This window comes from Bombina bombina, chromosome 1 (genome assembly GCF_027579735.1).
Source record: "Bombina bombina isolate aBomBom1 chromosome 1, aBomBom1.pri, whole genome shotgun sequence".
NCBI classification, from domain to species: domain Eukaryota; kingdom Metazoa; phylum Chordata; class Amphibia; order Anura; family Bombinatoridae; genus Bombina; species Bombina bombina.
In genome coordinates, this window is record NC_069499.1 from 1,467,500,338 (window position 1) to 1,467,515,295 (window position 14,958).

At 37.0% G+C, this 14,958-nt stretch overlaps 1 protein-coding gene across 1 annotated transcript in view; it reads right to left on the minus strand.

Annotated features, from left to right (window-relative positions):
- The window catches only part of LOC128653420 (alpha-N-acetylgalactosaminide alpha-2,6-sialyltransferase 2-like), a 173,511-nt gene that overhangs the window by 32,343 nt on the left and 126,210 nt on the right, over nt 1-14,958 (minus strand). The window contains exons 4-8 of the mRNA XM_053706692.1: nt 8,341-8,506; nt 8,107-8,245; nt 7,913-8,016; nt 3,909-3,992; nt 464-563 (exon numbers count right to left, since the gene is read on the minus strand). Of these exons, the coding sequence (XP_053562667.1) occupies nt 464-563; nt 3,909-3,992; nt 7,913-8,016; nt 8,107-8,245; nt 8,341-8,506 (593 nt within the window). The remainder of the gene's footprint in view (nt 1-463; nt 564-3,908; nt 3,993-7,912; nt 8,017-8,106; nt 8,246-8,340; nt 8,507-14,958) is intronic.

Genomic DNA, 14,958 nt, shown 5'->3' on the forward strand with positions numbered 1-14,958 from the left:
CCCAATCGGCCGCTAGCAGGGGATGTCAAATTTTCCTGATCGTGTAAAAAACAAATGTGTTTAAATTATGAGGCTCATTTATCAAGCTCAGTATGGAGCTTGTGGGCCCGTGTTTCTGGCGAGTCTTCAGACCGCTGCTCCATAACCTGTCCGCCTGCTCTGATGAGGCGGACAGAGATAGCCACAATTAAACCCGATCGGGTTGATTGACACCTCCCTGCTAGCGCTGATTGGCCGCAAATCTGCAAGGGGCGGCGTTGCACCAGCAGCTCACAAGAGCTGCTGGTGCAATGCTGAATACGGAGAGCGTATTGCTCTCTGCATTCAGCGAGGTCTGTCGGACCTGATCCGCACTGTTGGATCAGGTCCGACAGACCTTTGTTAAATAGGCCTCTATATGTCTTTTTTTGTGCTACTGTAAATGCCACATATCTATGTAGATTCTATGTCCATCCACCCTTACCTGATCACATGTATGTACTGCTGCAAGTAGCATGGAGGCTCCTGTGGTGGGGCGGTATATGTTGCGATGCTTTGTGTTTAAAATTGGGGTCCAGAGAAATCTGTAAGAGGCACGAGCGTCAAATGATGCAAATGAGAAAATAAATAAATTAATAAATAAATAATTTGGATAGATTATAAATCGTATAGCAGGGAAGCAAGTAAGTAGTTTATGATTTGTATTATTAAATTAAAGTAAGAATCCCACATTGCAGTGGTATTATTTTATGGTAAGTGAATGAACTGACATCATTGTAAAGTTTTTTTTTCATACACAGTACCAATGGGCCAGATTAAGTGGAGCGCTATTTAATGCTCCTGCTCGAATGCTAACTCCGCTATAAGCTATTTTGCGTGTGTCGGGTAGCACTTGTATTACAAGTTGAAAGTAAAAAGTGTATGCTCACGTGCTAATCCGACACACAAAAAAAGCTGAACTTACTATATCACGTGTGCGATAACGTATTCCCCCATAGAAGTCAACAGAGCACCCTACTTGCACGCAAACACAATCGCATATTCTCTTGTGCGCTAACCTGATGTGAAAATATGAATATTTCACATTCCAATGTTCTTCACATAGAAGAATATGTTCTATTTATTTATAAATATACATATATATATCTGATGGTATTTTGCACAAATATATTTTTATACCTCTCTCTCTATATATACAGGTATATATGTTTGTTTGTTTTTTTATCTTTATTAACACAAAAACAAAAATATACAAACAAAACAAAAACACATACAAAGAGAAAAACATAATTTCCCAAAAGTAATACAATATTGAATTAATTATCAAAAACAGAAAGCTTCCAATTCAATAATATATAATTAGTCATTTCATATCCTTTGTCCTTTCCCAATAAGCTATTTGGTTCCCTAGTCCCCCCCCCCCAAAAAAAAAAATGGTTATATATAGGCATAGATATATATAGGAATATCTATTTAAAAATACTTAGAACATATTCTGCTATGTGTAGAACATTGGAATTTGAAATATTTACAGCAAATACACAGAATAGTACTTTATTAAATATGAATATTGCATAAATATGTTTTTATATATATTCATCTGCTTAACTGCAAAGGGCTCCAATGCACTTATATATATGTCTTATGTGTGTACATATGCATTTATGTGTTTATATGTGTATATATGTCTGTAAATACATATATACACACACACACATATATATATATATACATATTTAGACATGTCTATGGGGCATATTTATCAAGCTCCGTATGGAGCTTGATGCCCCGTGTTTCTGGCGAGCCTGCAGGCTCGCCAGAAACAGCAGTTATGAAGCAGCGGTCACAAAGACCGCTGCTCCATAACCTGTCCGCCTGGTCTGAGCAGGCGGACGGACATCGCCGGAAATCAACCCGATCGAGTATGATCAGGTTGATTGACACCCCCCTGCTGGCGGCCGATTGGCCGCGAGTCAGCAGGGGGCGGCGTCGCACCAGCAGCTCTTGTGATCTGCTGGTGCAATGCTGAATACGGCGAGCGTATTGCTCGCCGTATTTAGCGAGGTCTGGCGGACCTGATCCGCATTGTCGGATCAGGTCCGCCAGACTTTCATAAATAGGGGCCAATGTATGTATCTCTATGTTAAAGCCCTTTTCCTGCCTTTTATTTCGAGACCTCATATCTTTGAGCCCTTATAACTTTTTATGCAAAACGTTTTTTACATAATTTTTATTAGATGGTGTTATTATAACACCATGTATTTTTGATGTGTTTTGAGACACTTTTTTGTTTTGCGAAACAGTAAACCAGAGCTCTGAGGATGTGTTATCCTGACGAGCGTTAACTTTAATTGTGCTCAACCGATCGCGCTTACTTTCAACTTGTAGTACGAGTGAAAAACCCAACCTGTGCAAAAACCCGCAATAAATCTCTTTTCGCTCGCGCATAATTCTTAGCGCTCCTCTAGTACTCTGGCTCAATGTCTAAAATTCCCTTGAGAACATCATAATTAAAACAACTGCAAAATACAAATAAATAAATGTACTGATATGGATGTAGACATTTGGGGGCAGTGTGAACAGAAAAGTAAATAAATTAAATTATTATTTAAACATACAGAAATATACATTTTAATGGCAGATAAAAACCATAGCCCCAGCAAGTCTGCCTGCATTTACTATAACGCATACGCTTAATTAGTTTGTAGGATTGTCGTATGCTTATCCCAGGCATCTTGAAGTATTTGTCCTAACTACCTCTAACAGAAGTTTATTCCATGAATCAACCATGTACTAGAAGAAACCAATAGCACAGGAAATGTAACTGTTCCAAATATTTGTGTTTTTTTTTTTTTTTTAAATAATTTTTATTAATTTTCCATATAGATAATACAATAGTACAGAGGGTTTCCACAAAGTATATAAAGTATATCGTACAAAGGTACAACAGGTGTGTATTTTCCAGTCCATTCAGTTAGTATCCTGTGCAATCTCGTTTTGAGACTGGGTGAGCAGAGTTCTTATGTGGACTGTGGAGTAATGGGAGGGAAACCGTATAGCTGGGTTTTGGCAAAGAGCATAAATATAACTTGTCAAACTATAACATAAATATAAAGGTAACAACTGGAAACTGGCTTTTGTGACTATAAGGTGGTCAGTCTTCGTCTTGTCTTTGTGGATATGGAGTTTAGTTGGCGTCTTGGTAGTGGTCTGCATGTCTGTTTTACCTTAATGTTAGGTTCTAGTGTTAGTCGGAGGTGTCTCAATGGGAGCAAATATTTGTGGTTTTATGTATATATATAAATATATATATATATTTCAAAATAAATAGAACATTTTCTTCTATGTGAAGAACATTGGAATGTAATGTTTTTCTTACTCACTTTGGGTTTAGTACTTGGTTTTGTGCGGTGTCAGGTTAGCTAAAAGCATAGTAAGCTAGGATCACAAATGCAAAAAATAGAAACACTCTAACGATTTAAAACATTGCATTAGAATGTCTCTTTAACACATTGAATATCTTTCATTACTAATTGTTTTTTTTAACTATAGTAAAGGTAAATGTTTGCTATATAAATAAATGCTATTGTTATTAGTGTCTCCATAATTTGTGTATGTTTTTTTTTTCTAAAGTTTTCTTTATTGATATATAAGTAGAAGTGTCCCATTTTCTAAATTACCTACTGATTGTAACCTAGATACATTCCATACTTGGTCTAGTCCCTATTGGTAATGCAGAAATGTTTGTTATGGTTATAAGCCTAGAAAATATAAACAAAAATGTATCTTTTTGTATTGGATAGTTTGTTTGTGCCAACAATAAAGCTTGGATGAACGAGTAAGTGCTGTCTACACATTGAGATGTGCACAATATAAGGTGGTTTTGTTGTGTGGTACATGTAGAGTTGTGTTTACAGTGATGGTCTCACCTGTTCCTCAGGTAACGCATGAAGTCAGGGTGCAGAATCTTAAAATGTTCCATAGTTATATTATCACCAAAAAAGTCTGATGGACTAAAGAAAGAAAAAAAAAGATGGAGAAAATCATTATCCTAGTGCGGATAACATGAGTTAAAGAAACATTAAAGGGTCAGTTTACCCAATTTTTTTCCTCCCTTTAATTTGTTCCTAATAATCCATTTTACCTGCTGGAGAGTATTAAATTGTTTACAAGTAGCTCCTTTACCCTTATTTTGGCATTTGAAATAGCTGATTTAGCCTGTGGTATCCCCACCTATACTGAAATATTTCTAGACTTAAGTATAGACTATTAAAAAGCTATGTAAACACAGCAAGCAGAAGAAATTAAACTCCCAGTGGGGTGTAGAATAATGGTAAATCCGAGCGGTTAACAAAAAGTAAAGTGGAGTTTAAAAGATCAGTTATTAAAAAAGTGTGCTACTGCACATTGCTAAACTCAGTGGCTCTGGCTCCCCACGGCACAGGGCTCTTATACCAAACCTCTAAACCAATAGCTGTGCTAGCATACAGAAACTGTCAGCTGACAGCCTGACACCCACAGCTATTGGTTTAGCGGTGCAAATGTCAACTCTTTGAAGGAGAGCACTGTGCCGGGGCCTGGATCAAGATAGGCGCCTGGATGAAGATGGACTTGCCATTGGATAAAAAAAAAAACGGACTCCCCAACTGTGAGTAACACTTTTGGGGTTAGATAAGGTTTTTTGGGGTGGGTTTTTAATTTTTAAGAATAGGTTTGTTATTTTTAATTTTATTTCTTAGGCTAGGTTTTTAGTTAGATTTTTTTTATTTTGTGGGTTGGGGGGTTACTAATATAGGTGGGGGGGTTTTGCAACTTTTTTTTAGTTTTTATGCAAAAGAGCTGAGGGCAATGCCCTCCAAAAGGCCATTTAAAGGGCTATTGTAATTTATTTTAGACCTATGATAAGAATCTTTGATAAAAATCTTGTGGGAACTTATATGTTCTAAGTATTGAGTGTGCATATTGCCACTAGGTGGAGGTATGGTGATAGGTAGATATTTTCAGGTGTTTGGGAGTGGGGTCTGTATAGGTATTTTAAGGTGTTGTCAGTACCTGTTTAATCATACATGACTAAGAACTAGGGTCCGAAACTTTGTTTTTGCAGTCTGGCTGAATAAAGACCCTTTGATGCTTTAAGGCGATGCGGCTGTTTTTTTTTCTTTTTGCTGCATTGTTTGGGGTATTGTGCTGTATCCTTGCAGCTTGCACACCTGCTTAATTTCCGCAGATGCTGGATACTTTGAACAGTAATTTATTTTAGAGTTAGGGTTTTTTTTATTTGGGGGGGGGGGGGTGGGGGGTTATTTTATGCGGCATGTAGTTTAGTGTTAGGTATAATTATTTTTTGGATAATTTAGTTTATTATTTTTTGTAAGTTAGTTTTTTTTGTAACAGCTTTTTTTTGTAACTTAGTGGGGTTAGTTTAGAGGAGGGGTTTAGTTTAGAGGGGGTTAGGTGTTAGTTTAGTTCTAGTTTGCGTTGGGAGGCAGCAGATTAGGCTTTAATCTCCTAACCACCGCCCATACCTGTATGGGGGTTGATTGGGTGATTATTGTCAGTTAGTATTTTGTAGGCTTTAATCTCCTAACTACCTCTCATACCTGTATGGGGATATATTAGGTTAGGGCAGCTTAGGGGTTAATAGTGCTTTTATCTACAAATATTATGCATACTTATGTATGATGCATATTCTTTTAACTATTGTATATAAATGGATATGTATTTATTTTTTTCTTGTGTTTTTTTTTAATTTTAAATATAAATATCTATTTTAAAATGTATATTCATGTTACAAAAGGCATTAGTGTTACAATTGTTTTATTGCATAACAGGCATGCAGTTATGTGATACTATGATTATAATGCAACTGTCTTTTATAGCTTAAATATCTATTTTAAAAATATATTTTTATTTACAATAATAAATGCATCAAGCAAGAATATCTACATTTTAATTTATATATTCAATACTTAAACTAATATGAATTATACCTGACCGGTCATTTTATTTCAAAGATTGTAGATATAATGTATTCAGGCCTTGCATTGATATTTAATATTTAAACAATTATGCATGTATATTGCATAATGGTTTAAGTATTGCATATAAATTAAAATGTGTTTCTGTAAGCTTGCTGTGTTTTATTAGTGATAACATATAAACAGGTATATATATATATATATATATATATATATATATGTGAGTGTTAATATATATGTTATAGTAGTCAGTATCATTATATTATATATTTACATAACAGGCATGCAGTTATGTATATCTATAATATTTATTATACTGTCTTTATTTAGAAATAAAACACAGCAATAACATAGTTGAAGGACCAGTAAACACAGTAGATTTGCATAATCAACAAATGCAAGATAACAAGACAATGCATTAGCATTTACTCTGAATTTCAAATGAGTTGTAGATTTTGTTCTAAAAAATTTCAAAGTTATGTATATTTCCACTTCCGCTGTACCATGTGATAGCAATCAGCCAATCACACATGCATATACGTATAGTTGAATTCTTGCACATGCACAGTAGGAGCTGGTGACTCAAAAAGTGTAAATATAGAAGACTGTGCACATTTTTTTTTTTAATGGAAGTAAATTGGAAAGTTGTTTAAAATTACATGCTGTATCTGAATCATGAAAATTGTATTTGACCTGAGTGTCCCTTTAATATATATATGTGTGTGTGTATATATATATATATATATATATATATATATATTATGAATGGCTTTTCCTGTTCTGAAAAATAAATATATTTTGTGCTTTTGGTGTATGAGCTTCTGTTGAGAACTTCTAGTTAGTTTCATACTTTAAAATAAAAGTTTAATCATAACAAACAAACAAAATGACAAAACAAAAATATTAACATCACATAGAAATTCTGTCACTCTCTTGCAAGTACACAGCTAGATTGAAAGAAAAATGGAACAGTTAGTTACAGCATTTATTCCAATGGTGATAGGTCCAGGACCACATCAAGGTCTCTTCCTTACTCGGTCCCTAACCTACAGCTATATATATTTTCAAGCAGAATGCATGTACAATGTTTCTTTTTATTTGATGTATTGTATACAGGTAGCCCTCAGTTTACGCCGGGGTTAGGTTCCAGAAGGAATGGTTGTATTGGAAACCGTTGTAAATTGAAGCCCAGTTTATAATGTAAGTCAATGGGAAGTGAGGGAGATAGGTTCCAGGCCCCTCTCAAAATTTTCATAAGTAACACCTAATACATTATTTTAAAAGCTTTGAAATGAAGACTTTAAATGCTAGACAGCATTATAAACCTAATAAAATATCACACAACACAGAATAAATAATTAAACTAAGTTAAATGAACAAAAACATTTGCTAAACAGCATTATAAGCCCAATAAAATAATCACACAACACAGACTTCACTCGCATTTTTCTGCAAACAGTTCTTTCTATGCATTCCAATCTGGACTGAGTTATAGACAGGAAGATCTTGTTCCTTTGAAATCTGCTCGATAGCTCAGGTCTGGTTAAACTGATTAACTTCAGCTTGCTTGGCTTTGCTGCAACACAAGCGGACAGCTCCACCTACTATTTATTTTAATAAATGCACTGCTTCTCAATGCTTTTCAATAGCAGTCACATGACTGAAAAAAAAGGTTCTTATTCTGAAACGGTGTAAATTGAACCGTTGTTAAACAAGGGCCACCTGTATATATTTAACAACACAGAATTATCCTTTTAATATACATAATATGACACGTGTTTTAAATAGCTGCTAGCACAATTTTTACTGAATCATTTTTTAGAAATTATATAGCTCTTATTTCTTCATTCATATCAGATAATGCAAATCTAATGCAGCACAAAAATCCTACTCAAGTAGAATTGTACAGATGTACAGCAGTACATCTTAAGTTGAACATTAAGAGTTCTTCTTACCGTTTATTTTTGTCATGGCCCCTGTCAATTACACTTTTATTGAGAGCCGCTCGCACAAGAAGATAATCTCTTTCATTATCTGGTAACACAAGATAATGAGTTTCCTGTGGGGAAGCAAGAAAGACACAGAGAACCTGGTTATTAAATGCCGTTGAGTGGTGTGGCTCAGCGCAGAAGTAAAAATGTTAATGTACCGGTGTGCGTGGGACTTTCTTGAATCCTAATTTCCTATAGGCATTTAAAGAGTTCATCATTGTGTTGATTGAGAAGACATAGAATGATGTACGATTTCCAACATCTTTTTCAAACCCTTCAATGGTAGCACCATTAACCCTGTGGAAAGTGTCAGCAATGAGGTTGAGAAAAATAATCACTATTTTGCCATTGCAGTCATAAAGACCATTAATAGTGTACCATGTTACCATTACCTGAATACAAAGTCATGACTATCAATCTCCGCTCCCATGTTGGATCCATTTAGTATGCCACCATTCCCCACCACTGCACAGCGAATACACGGAGCACGTCCCTTCCAATTATCAAACAGGTACCCAGCATCAGAGGAATTTACCATATGTAGAGTCTCATTCAAAACTGAAAGGAGAGTGTGACAAAATGAGAATATAAAGTCAGAAACCATCTACTTCTGTATTACAATTCCAGCAACTGAATTTATAAAGCTAAAACATGGAATAACTGCAAATACCAGAGAAATTTAGCAATGATCATGTGGCACAACTACAAAAAAAACAGAATTTATGCTTACCTGATAAATTACTTTCTCTTACAGGTGTATTCAGTCCACGGATTCATCCTTACTTGTGGGATATTCTCAATCCCTACAGGAAGTGGCAAAGAGAGCACACAGCAAAGCTGTCCATATAGCTCCCCTCAGGCTCCGCCCCCCCAGTCATTCGACCGACGGTTAGGAGAAAAAGGAGAACCATAGGGTGCAGTGGTGACTGTAGTTATTGTAAATTAAATTTGAACCTGACTTAAATATCAGGGCGGGCCGTGGACTGAATACACCGGTAAGAGAAAGTAATTTATCAGGTAAGCATAAATTCTGTTTTCTCTTACTTGGTGTATTCAGTCCACGGATTCATCCTTACTTGTGGGATACCAATACCAAAGCAATAGGACACGGATGAAGGGAGGGAACAAGTCAGGTCACCTAAACGGAAGGCACCACTGCTTGCAAAACCTTTCTCCCAAAAATAGCCTCCGAAGAAGCAAAAGTATTAAATTTGTAAAATTTGGCAAATGTATGCAGTGAAGACCAAGTCACTGCCTTACAAATCTGTTCTACAGAAGCCTCGTTCTTGAAAGCCCATGTGGAAGCCACAGCTCTGGTGGAATGAGCTGTAATTCGTTCAGGAGGCTGCTGTCCAGCAGTCTCACAAGCCAATCGGATGATGCTTTTCAGCCAGAAGGAAAGAGAGGTAGCAGTCGCTTTCTGACCTCTCCTCTTACCAGAATAGACAACAAACAAGGATGATGTTTGTCTGAAATCCTTTGTTGCCTTTAAATAGAATTTTAAGGCACGTCAAGATTGTGTAAAAGTCGTTCCTTCCTAGAAACTGGATTAGGACACAGAGAAGGAACAATGATTTCCTGGTTAATATTCTTATTAGAAACCACTTTTGGAAGAAAACCAGGTTTGGTACGCAAAACAACCTTATCTGCATGGAACACCAGATAGGGTGAATTACACTGTAAAGCAGACAATTCAGAAACTCTTTGGGCAGAAGAAATGGCTACTAAAAACAAAACTTTCCAAGATAATAACTTGATATCTATGGAATGTAAAGGTTCAAACGGAACCCCTTGAAGAACTGAAATAACTAGATTTAGACTCCATGGAGGAGCCACAGGCTTGTAAACAGGCTTGATTCTAACTAGGGCCTGTGCAAACACCTGAACGTCTGGTACAGCTATCAGACGCTTATGTAACAGGATAGACAGAGCAGATATCTGTCCCTTTAAGGAACTAGCTGACAGACCTTTCTCCAATCCTTCTTGGAGAAAAGACAATATACTTGGAATCCTAACCTTACTCCACGAGTAACCCTTGGATTCACACCAACAAAGATATTTCCGCCATATCTTATGGTAAATTTTCCTGGTGACAGGCTTCCTGGCCTGTATCAGAGTGTCTATAACTGAATCAGAGAAACCACGCTTAGCTAGAATTAAGCGTTCAATCTCCAAGCAGTCAGTTGCAGAGAAACTAGATTTGGATGCTTGAAAGGACCTTGAATTAGAAGATCCTGCCTCGAAGGCAGTTTCCATGGTGGGACCGATGACATGACCACTAGGTCTGCATACCAAGTCCTGCGTGGCCACGCAGGCGCTATCAGAATTACCGAAGCCTTCTCCTGTTTGATTCTGGCTACTAGCCGGGGGAGAAGAGGAAACGGTGGAAAGACATAAGCTAGACTGAATGACCAAGGCGCTGTTAATGCATCTATCAATGCCGCCTTGGGATCCCTGGACTTGGGGGGAGGAAGGAGGACTATCCTCATAACCCTCCTTAAGGAATCATCTTGGGCAGCATTTTTAATTGTCACTGGATGATCTTTAAAATGCTTAGATGTTTTTGCACACTTTAAACATAAATGCAATGGGGGTACTGCCATGGCTTTTGAACATAAAGAACAAGGTCTATCTGAAGGCTCAGACATGTTTGACAGACTCAGACAACACTAAAATATTGAAAAAAATACTTTTGAAAAAAACGTTACTGTCTCTTTAAATAATAAAAAGGAACACACTTTTTTACAAATCATCAAAAAACATCCGATCGTAATGAAATTTTCACCACATGATCCTAATGCCTTGAAATGATTGCACACAAGTTTTCAAATCGTTTAACCCCTTAATGCCCAAACCGGAGCAAAATGAAGTAAATACCCGGTTTAACCCACTACAGTACTATGCCACAGTCTTTGCTGTGGCTTTACCTTCCTTTAGGGTTATTTGCAGGTGTAAATTAAGCCTCCCTGAAGTCCTCCTGTACTCTAAAGGCTCTGCACATGAAGCTGCGTGGAGCTGTGTTGCAAATCAACTGCACAATTGAGGCGCGAAAATGAGGCCCCCTCCTTCTTACTCCAGAGATATGGGGCCTTTCTGAGTCAGATTAGCTGTCTTATAAAATGCCAGGCGTAAAAAAGTCCCCAAAAAGTGTTTGCAACGTTTAAAAACGCTTAATAAACATAAGATTACCTTAATAATGTAATCGATTTAGCCCATCACAGTGTCTGTCAGTATTAAAGCCCTTAACTGAAGCCCTCTTTCTATACTGTGTCTCAGAAAATGGCTTCCCTTCCCTCATGGGATATCTGTCAGTCTTCTAGCACTACCAGGTCTTGTTAGAAAAAATGACTGAACATACCTTAAGCAGTATAAGCCTGCAAACTGTTCCACCCAACTGAAGTTCTCCTGTACTCAACAGTCCTGCGTGGGAACAGCAATGGATTTTAGTTACAACATGCTAAAATCTTTTTCCTCTCAGCAGAAATCTTCATCACTTTCTGCCTCAGAGTAAATAGTACAAACCGGCACTATTTTAAAATAACAAACTCTTGATAGAAGAAATAAAACTACAAATCTAACACCACATACTTTTTACCACCCCCGTGGAGATGCTACTTGTTAGAGCGGCAAAGAGAATGACTTGGGGGGTGGAGCCTGAGGGGAGCTATATGGACAGCTTTGCTGTGTGCTCTCTTTGCCACTTCCTGTAGGGATTGAGAATATCCCACAAGTAAGGATGAATCCGTGGACTGAATACACCAAGTAAGAGAAAAATATGTTACTTTAAAAGGGATTCTAATGACATTTTTAAACACTAAATACATTTTATAAGCATAGTTATGAGGTTATTCCCCAGCTCCCTTTAGTGGTGCTTTCACTGTATTCCAGTGCTTTCATGTCTTTGCACATGTGCAGCAACTCTCCTTTAGATACATGCAGGGAAACTTAGGTTACAAAATGGCGGTACCCAAATTAGAGGGAGATGCATCTATTTAGTGTTTAATGTCACTTTAACCCATCATTTATTTAAATAAATTAGTTATTATTTATGCAGGATTTAAACATGTTTAAAAAGAAGGAAAAAGGTTTCTAATCAGCTCTACTAAGTTGCACAGAGAGATTGCCAAGTTTTACTTTGATCTCCAACGATACAGATCATTCTGTTAGTCACTACTAGTGACCGCAAAGATTTCCTCTAAGTCACCACTGTTAGTGACCGCAAAGACCACTTTTAAGTCACAATCTGTGACCGCAAAAGATATAACCGCAAGTTAATACATGCAAGTCACAATCTGTGACCGCAAAGACCTTGCTGTATAACATCACTGATGTCTGGTAAAGATTCTACTCCTAGTCACCACTTGTGACCGCAAAGACCCCACCACTAGTCACCTCCGTGACCGCAAAGACCTCATTACAGTCACTACAAGTGACCACCAAGTCCACACTGCGAGGATTGCATTATAGTCACTGCATGTGACCACAAAGTTTAACATCCAAGTCACTGAATGTGACCGCAAAGACCACACTAAAAGAGAAATCAGGTGTGCCAAGAGACCAGCGTAAGTTGCAATCTCCCCCAAGACTCCCTAATTACACACGGAATAGGGGAATACACCTTCTGATACACATACAGATTAAATTTAAAAAAATTGCAACATAATAAGCGCTTGACAGAATATCAAGGATCACTGGTTACATTACAACTATATTGAAACAGCTACTATCACAAGTGTGACGTAGGAAAAGTCACATGACATATTTTTAAATACCAGTCTCTCACTAACGGACCGGTAACACACACCCGCCACAATAGCGTGGAGGTCATCTCGTTTGGATCTTTAAGTTTTTTTAATCCAATTTCTGGACATTATCATTTGTTACACTATATAACAGGTACCTGATTATCAAATAGCGGAAATATATACTACAGTTATTCAATTGTTTTCTCTGATGAAATCGATGTTATAAGGGAGACGTCCCTTTTCATTTTATGTATGCTTTTAACAAGTTATTAAATTTCTGTCTAATTATACAAATGTTTTATTAGTTTTTATATATAGATAAGAAGCTCACATTAGACAAGTTTATATATATATCAGTTGTATATACCTGTTTATATCTTTTTATTAACTGAATGTTGATAAATACTTAGGATTACCTACAATAAATATATAATAACAACATTGCAGTACATACATTAAACATTTATCCAATCACAAAATACAATATATTCAAATTATAGAATTTAACTAAATACTCTACCCGTGCTAATCTAGCGCTGGACTACATTCACTACAGAAAAAGGTGGAAGGGACATTATTATTATTATTAACAGTTATTTGTAGAGCGCCAACAGATTCCGCAGCGCTAAAATCATCGGTCTAATATGCAAGGTAACAATTACGGGAAAGAAAGGGATAGAAGGCCCTGCCAAGAGTTTCACTGTTGTAAATGAACTGTAATGAAGGTGATCTATGAAGTAGCTGGGCTCGTAGGGTTACATGCTAATGGGGTTCAAGAGATAACTAAAGAAGGAGAGGAACAAGGATAAGAAAAAGTTAATGTATATTGCATGCGTCTGTTGCTGATTGGTGGCTAAAGTAGCCACCAATAAGCAAGCGCTAACCAGGGTGCTGAACCAAAAATGGTCCAGCTCCTAAGCTTTACATTCCTGCTTTTCAAATAAAGATAACAAGAGAATGAATAAACATTCACCAAGATTACAAGTTGTGCGCTAAACCCAGTTCGTAAATAACTCTAAATATTTAGCGGTACCACACTTTCCATAGCGCTGCCATTACAAGTTACAGAAAAACCTTCTTTGGTGTGCGGTATGGTGCGTTAAGCTCCGTACTGCACAAAAGGCAAGGCCTGACGTGACGTGCTCGTGCATGTTTTTCCCCATAGACATCAATGGAGTAGCGATGTGGGGGGCCGGCGGTTTAGGGGTTAATAGGTTTATTATAGTATTAGCGATGTTGGGGGACAGGGGTTTAGGTGTTAATAGGTTTATTATAGTAGTAGCGATGTGGGGGCCAGCGGTTTAGGGGTTAATACGTTTATTATAGTATTAGCAATGTGGGGGGCAGCGGTTTAGGGGTTAATAGGTTTATTACAGCATTTGCGATTGGGGGGGAGCGGTTTAGGGGTTAATAGGTTTATTATAGTACTTGCAATGTGGGGGTCGGCAGTTTAGGGGTTAATAGGTTTATTATAGTATTTACGATGCGGGGGTGGTGGTTAAGGGGTTAATAGGTGGTTTATGGGTGTTAGTGTACTTTGTAACATTTTTGTTATGAGTTTTGTGAAATATTTTTGTTTTGCAAAATCCATAACTATTGGTCTCAGATCGCGGAATGGAACGTGGCGGTATAAGCTATAACGCTAGCAGAATAGCCGGACCGCACAAGCTGCAATACGGGAGACCTGAAAATTCCACACTCAAAAGTAATTTTTTTAGTGTGGAATGGAGAGTTGTGTTAAGGCTAAAATGCTAGCGGAATAGCTGTACTGCCGCGACTTGTAATACAGGAGACCTGCATATTCCACACGCAATGGCCAATTTTTCATCGGTTTAGCCGTACCACATAACTTGTAATCTTGCCGATTGATAATAGGAGTAAATTAGAAAGTTGCTTAAAATTGCATGCTCTATCTGAATCATTAAAAAAAAAAAAATTGGGTTCAGTGTCCCTTTAAAGGGCAGCAAACACCTTCGCCTAGATTTAGAGTTTTGCAGTAGAAGGGGTGCGTTATTGATAGTGTAGTGTTAGGATTAAGTGTAATTTAGGTTAGGATTTATTTTACAGGTAATTTTGTAATTATTTTAACTAGGTAGCTATTAAATAGTTATTAACTATTTAATAGCTATTGTACCTGGTTAAAATAAATACAAAGTTGCCTGTAAAATAAATATTAATCCTAAAATAGCTACAATGTAATTATTCGTTATATTGTAGCTATATTAGGGTTTATTTTACAGGTAAGTATTTAGCTTTAAATAGGAA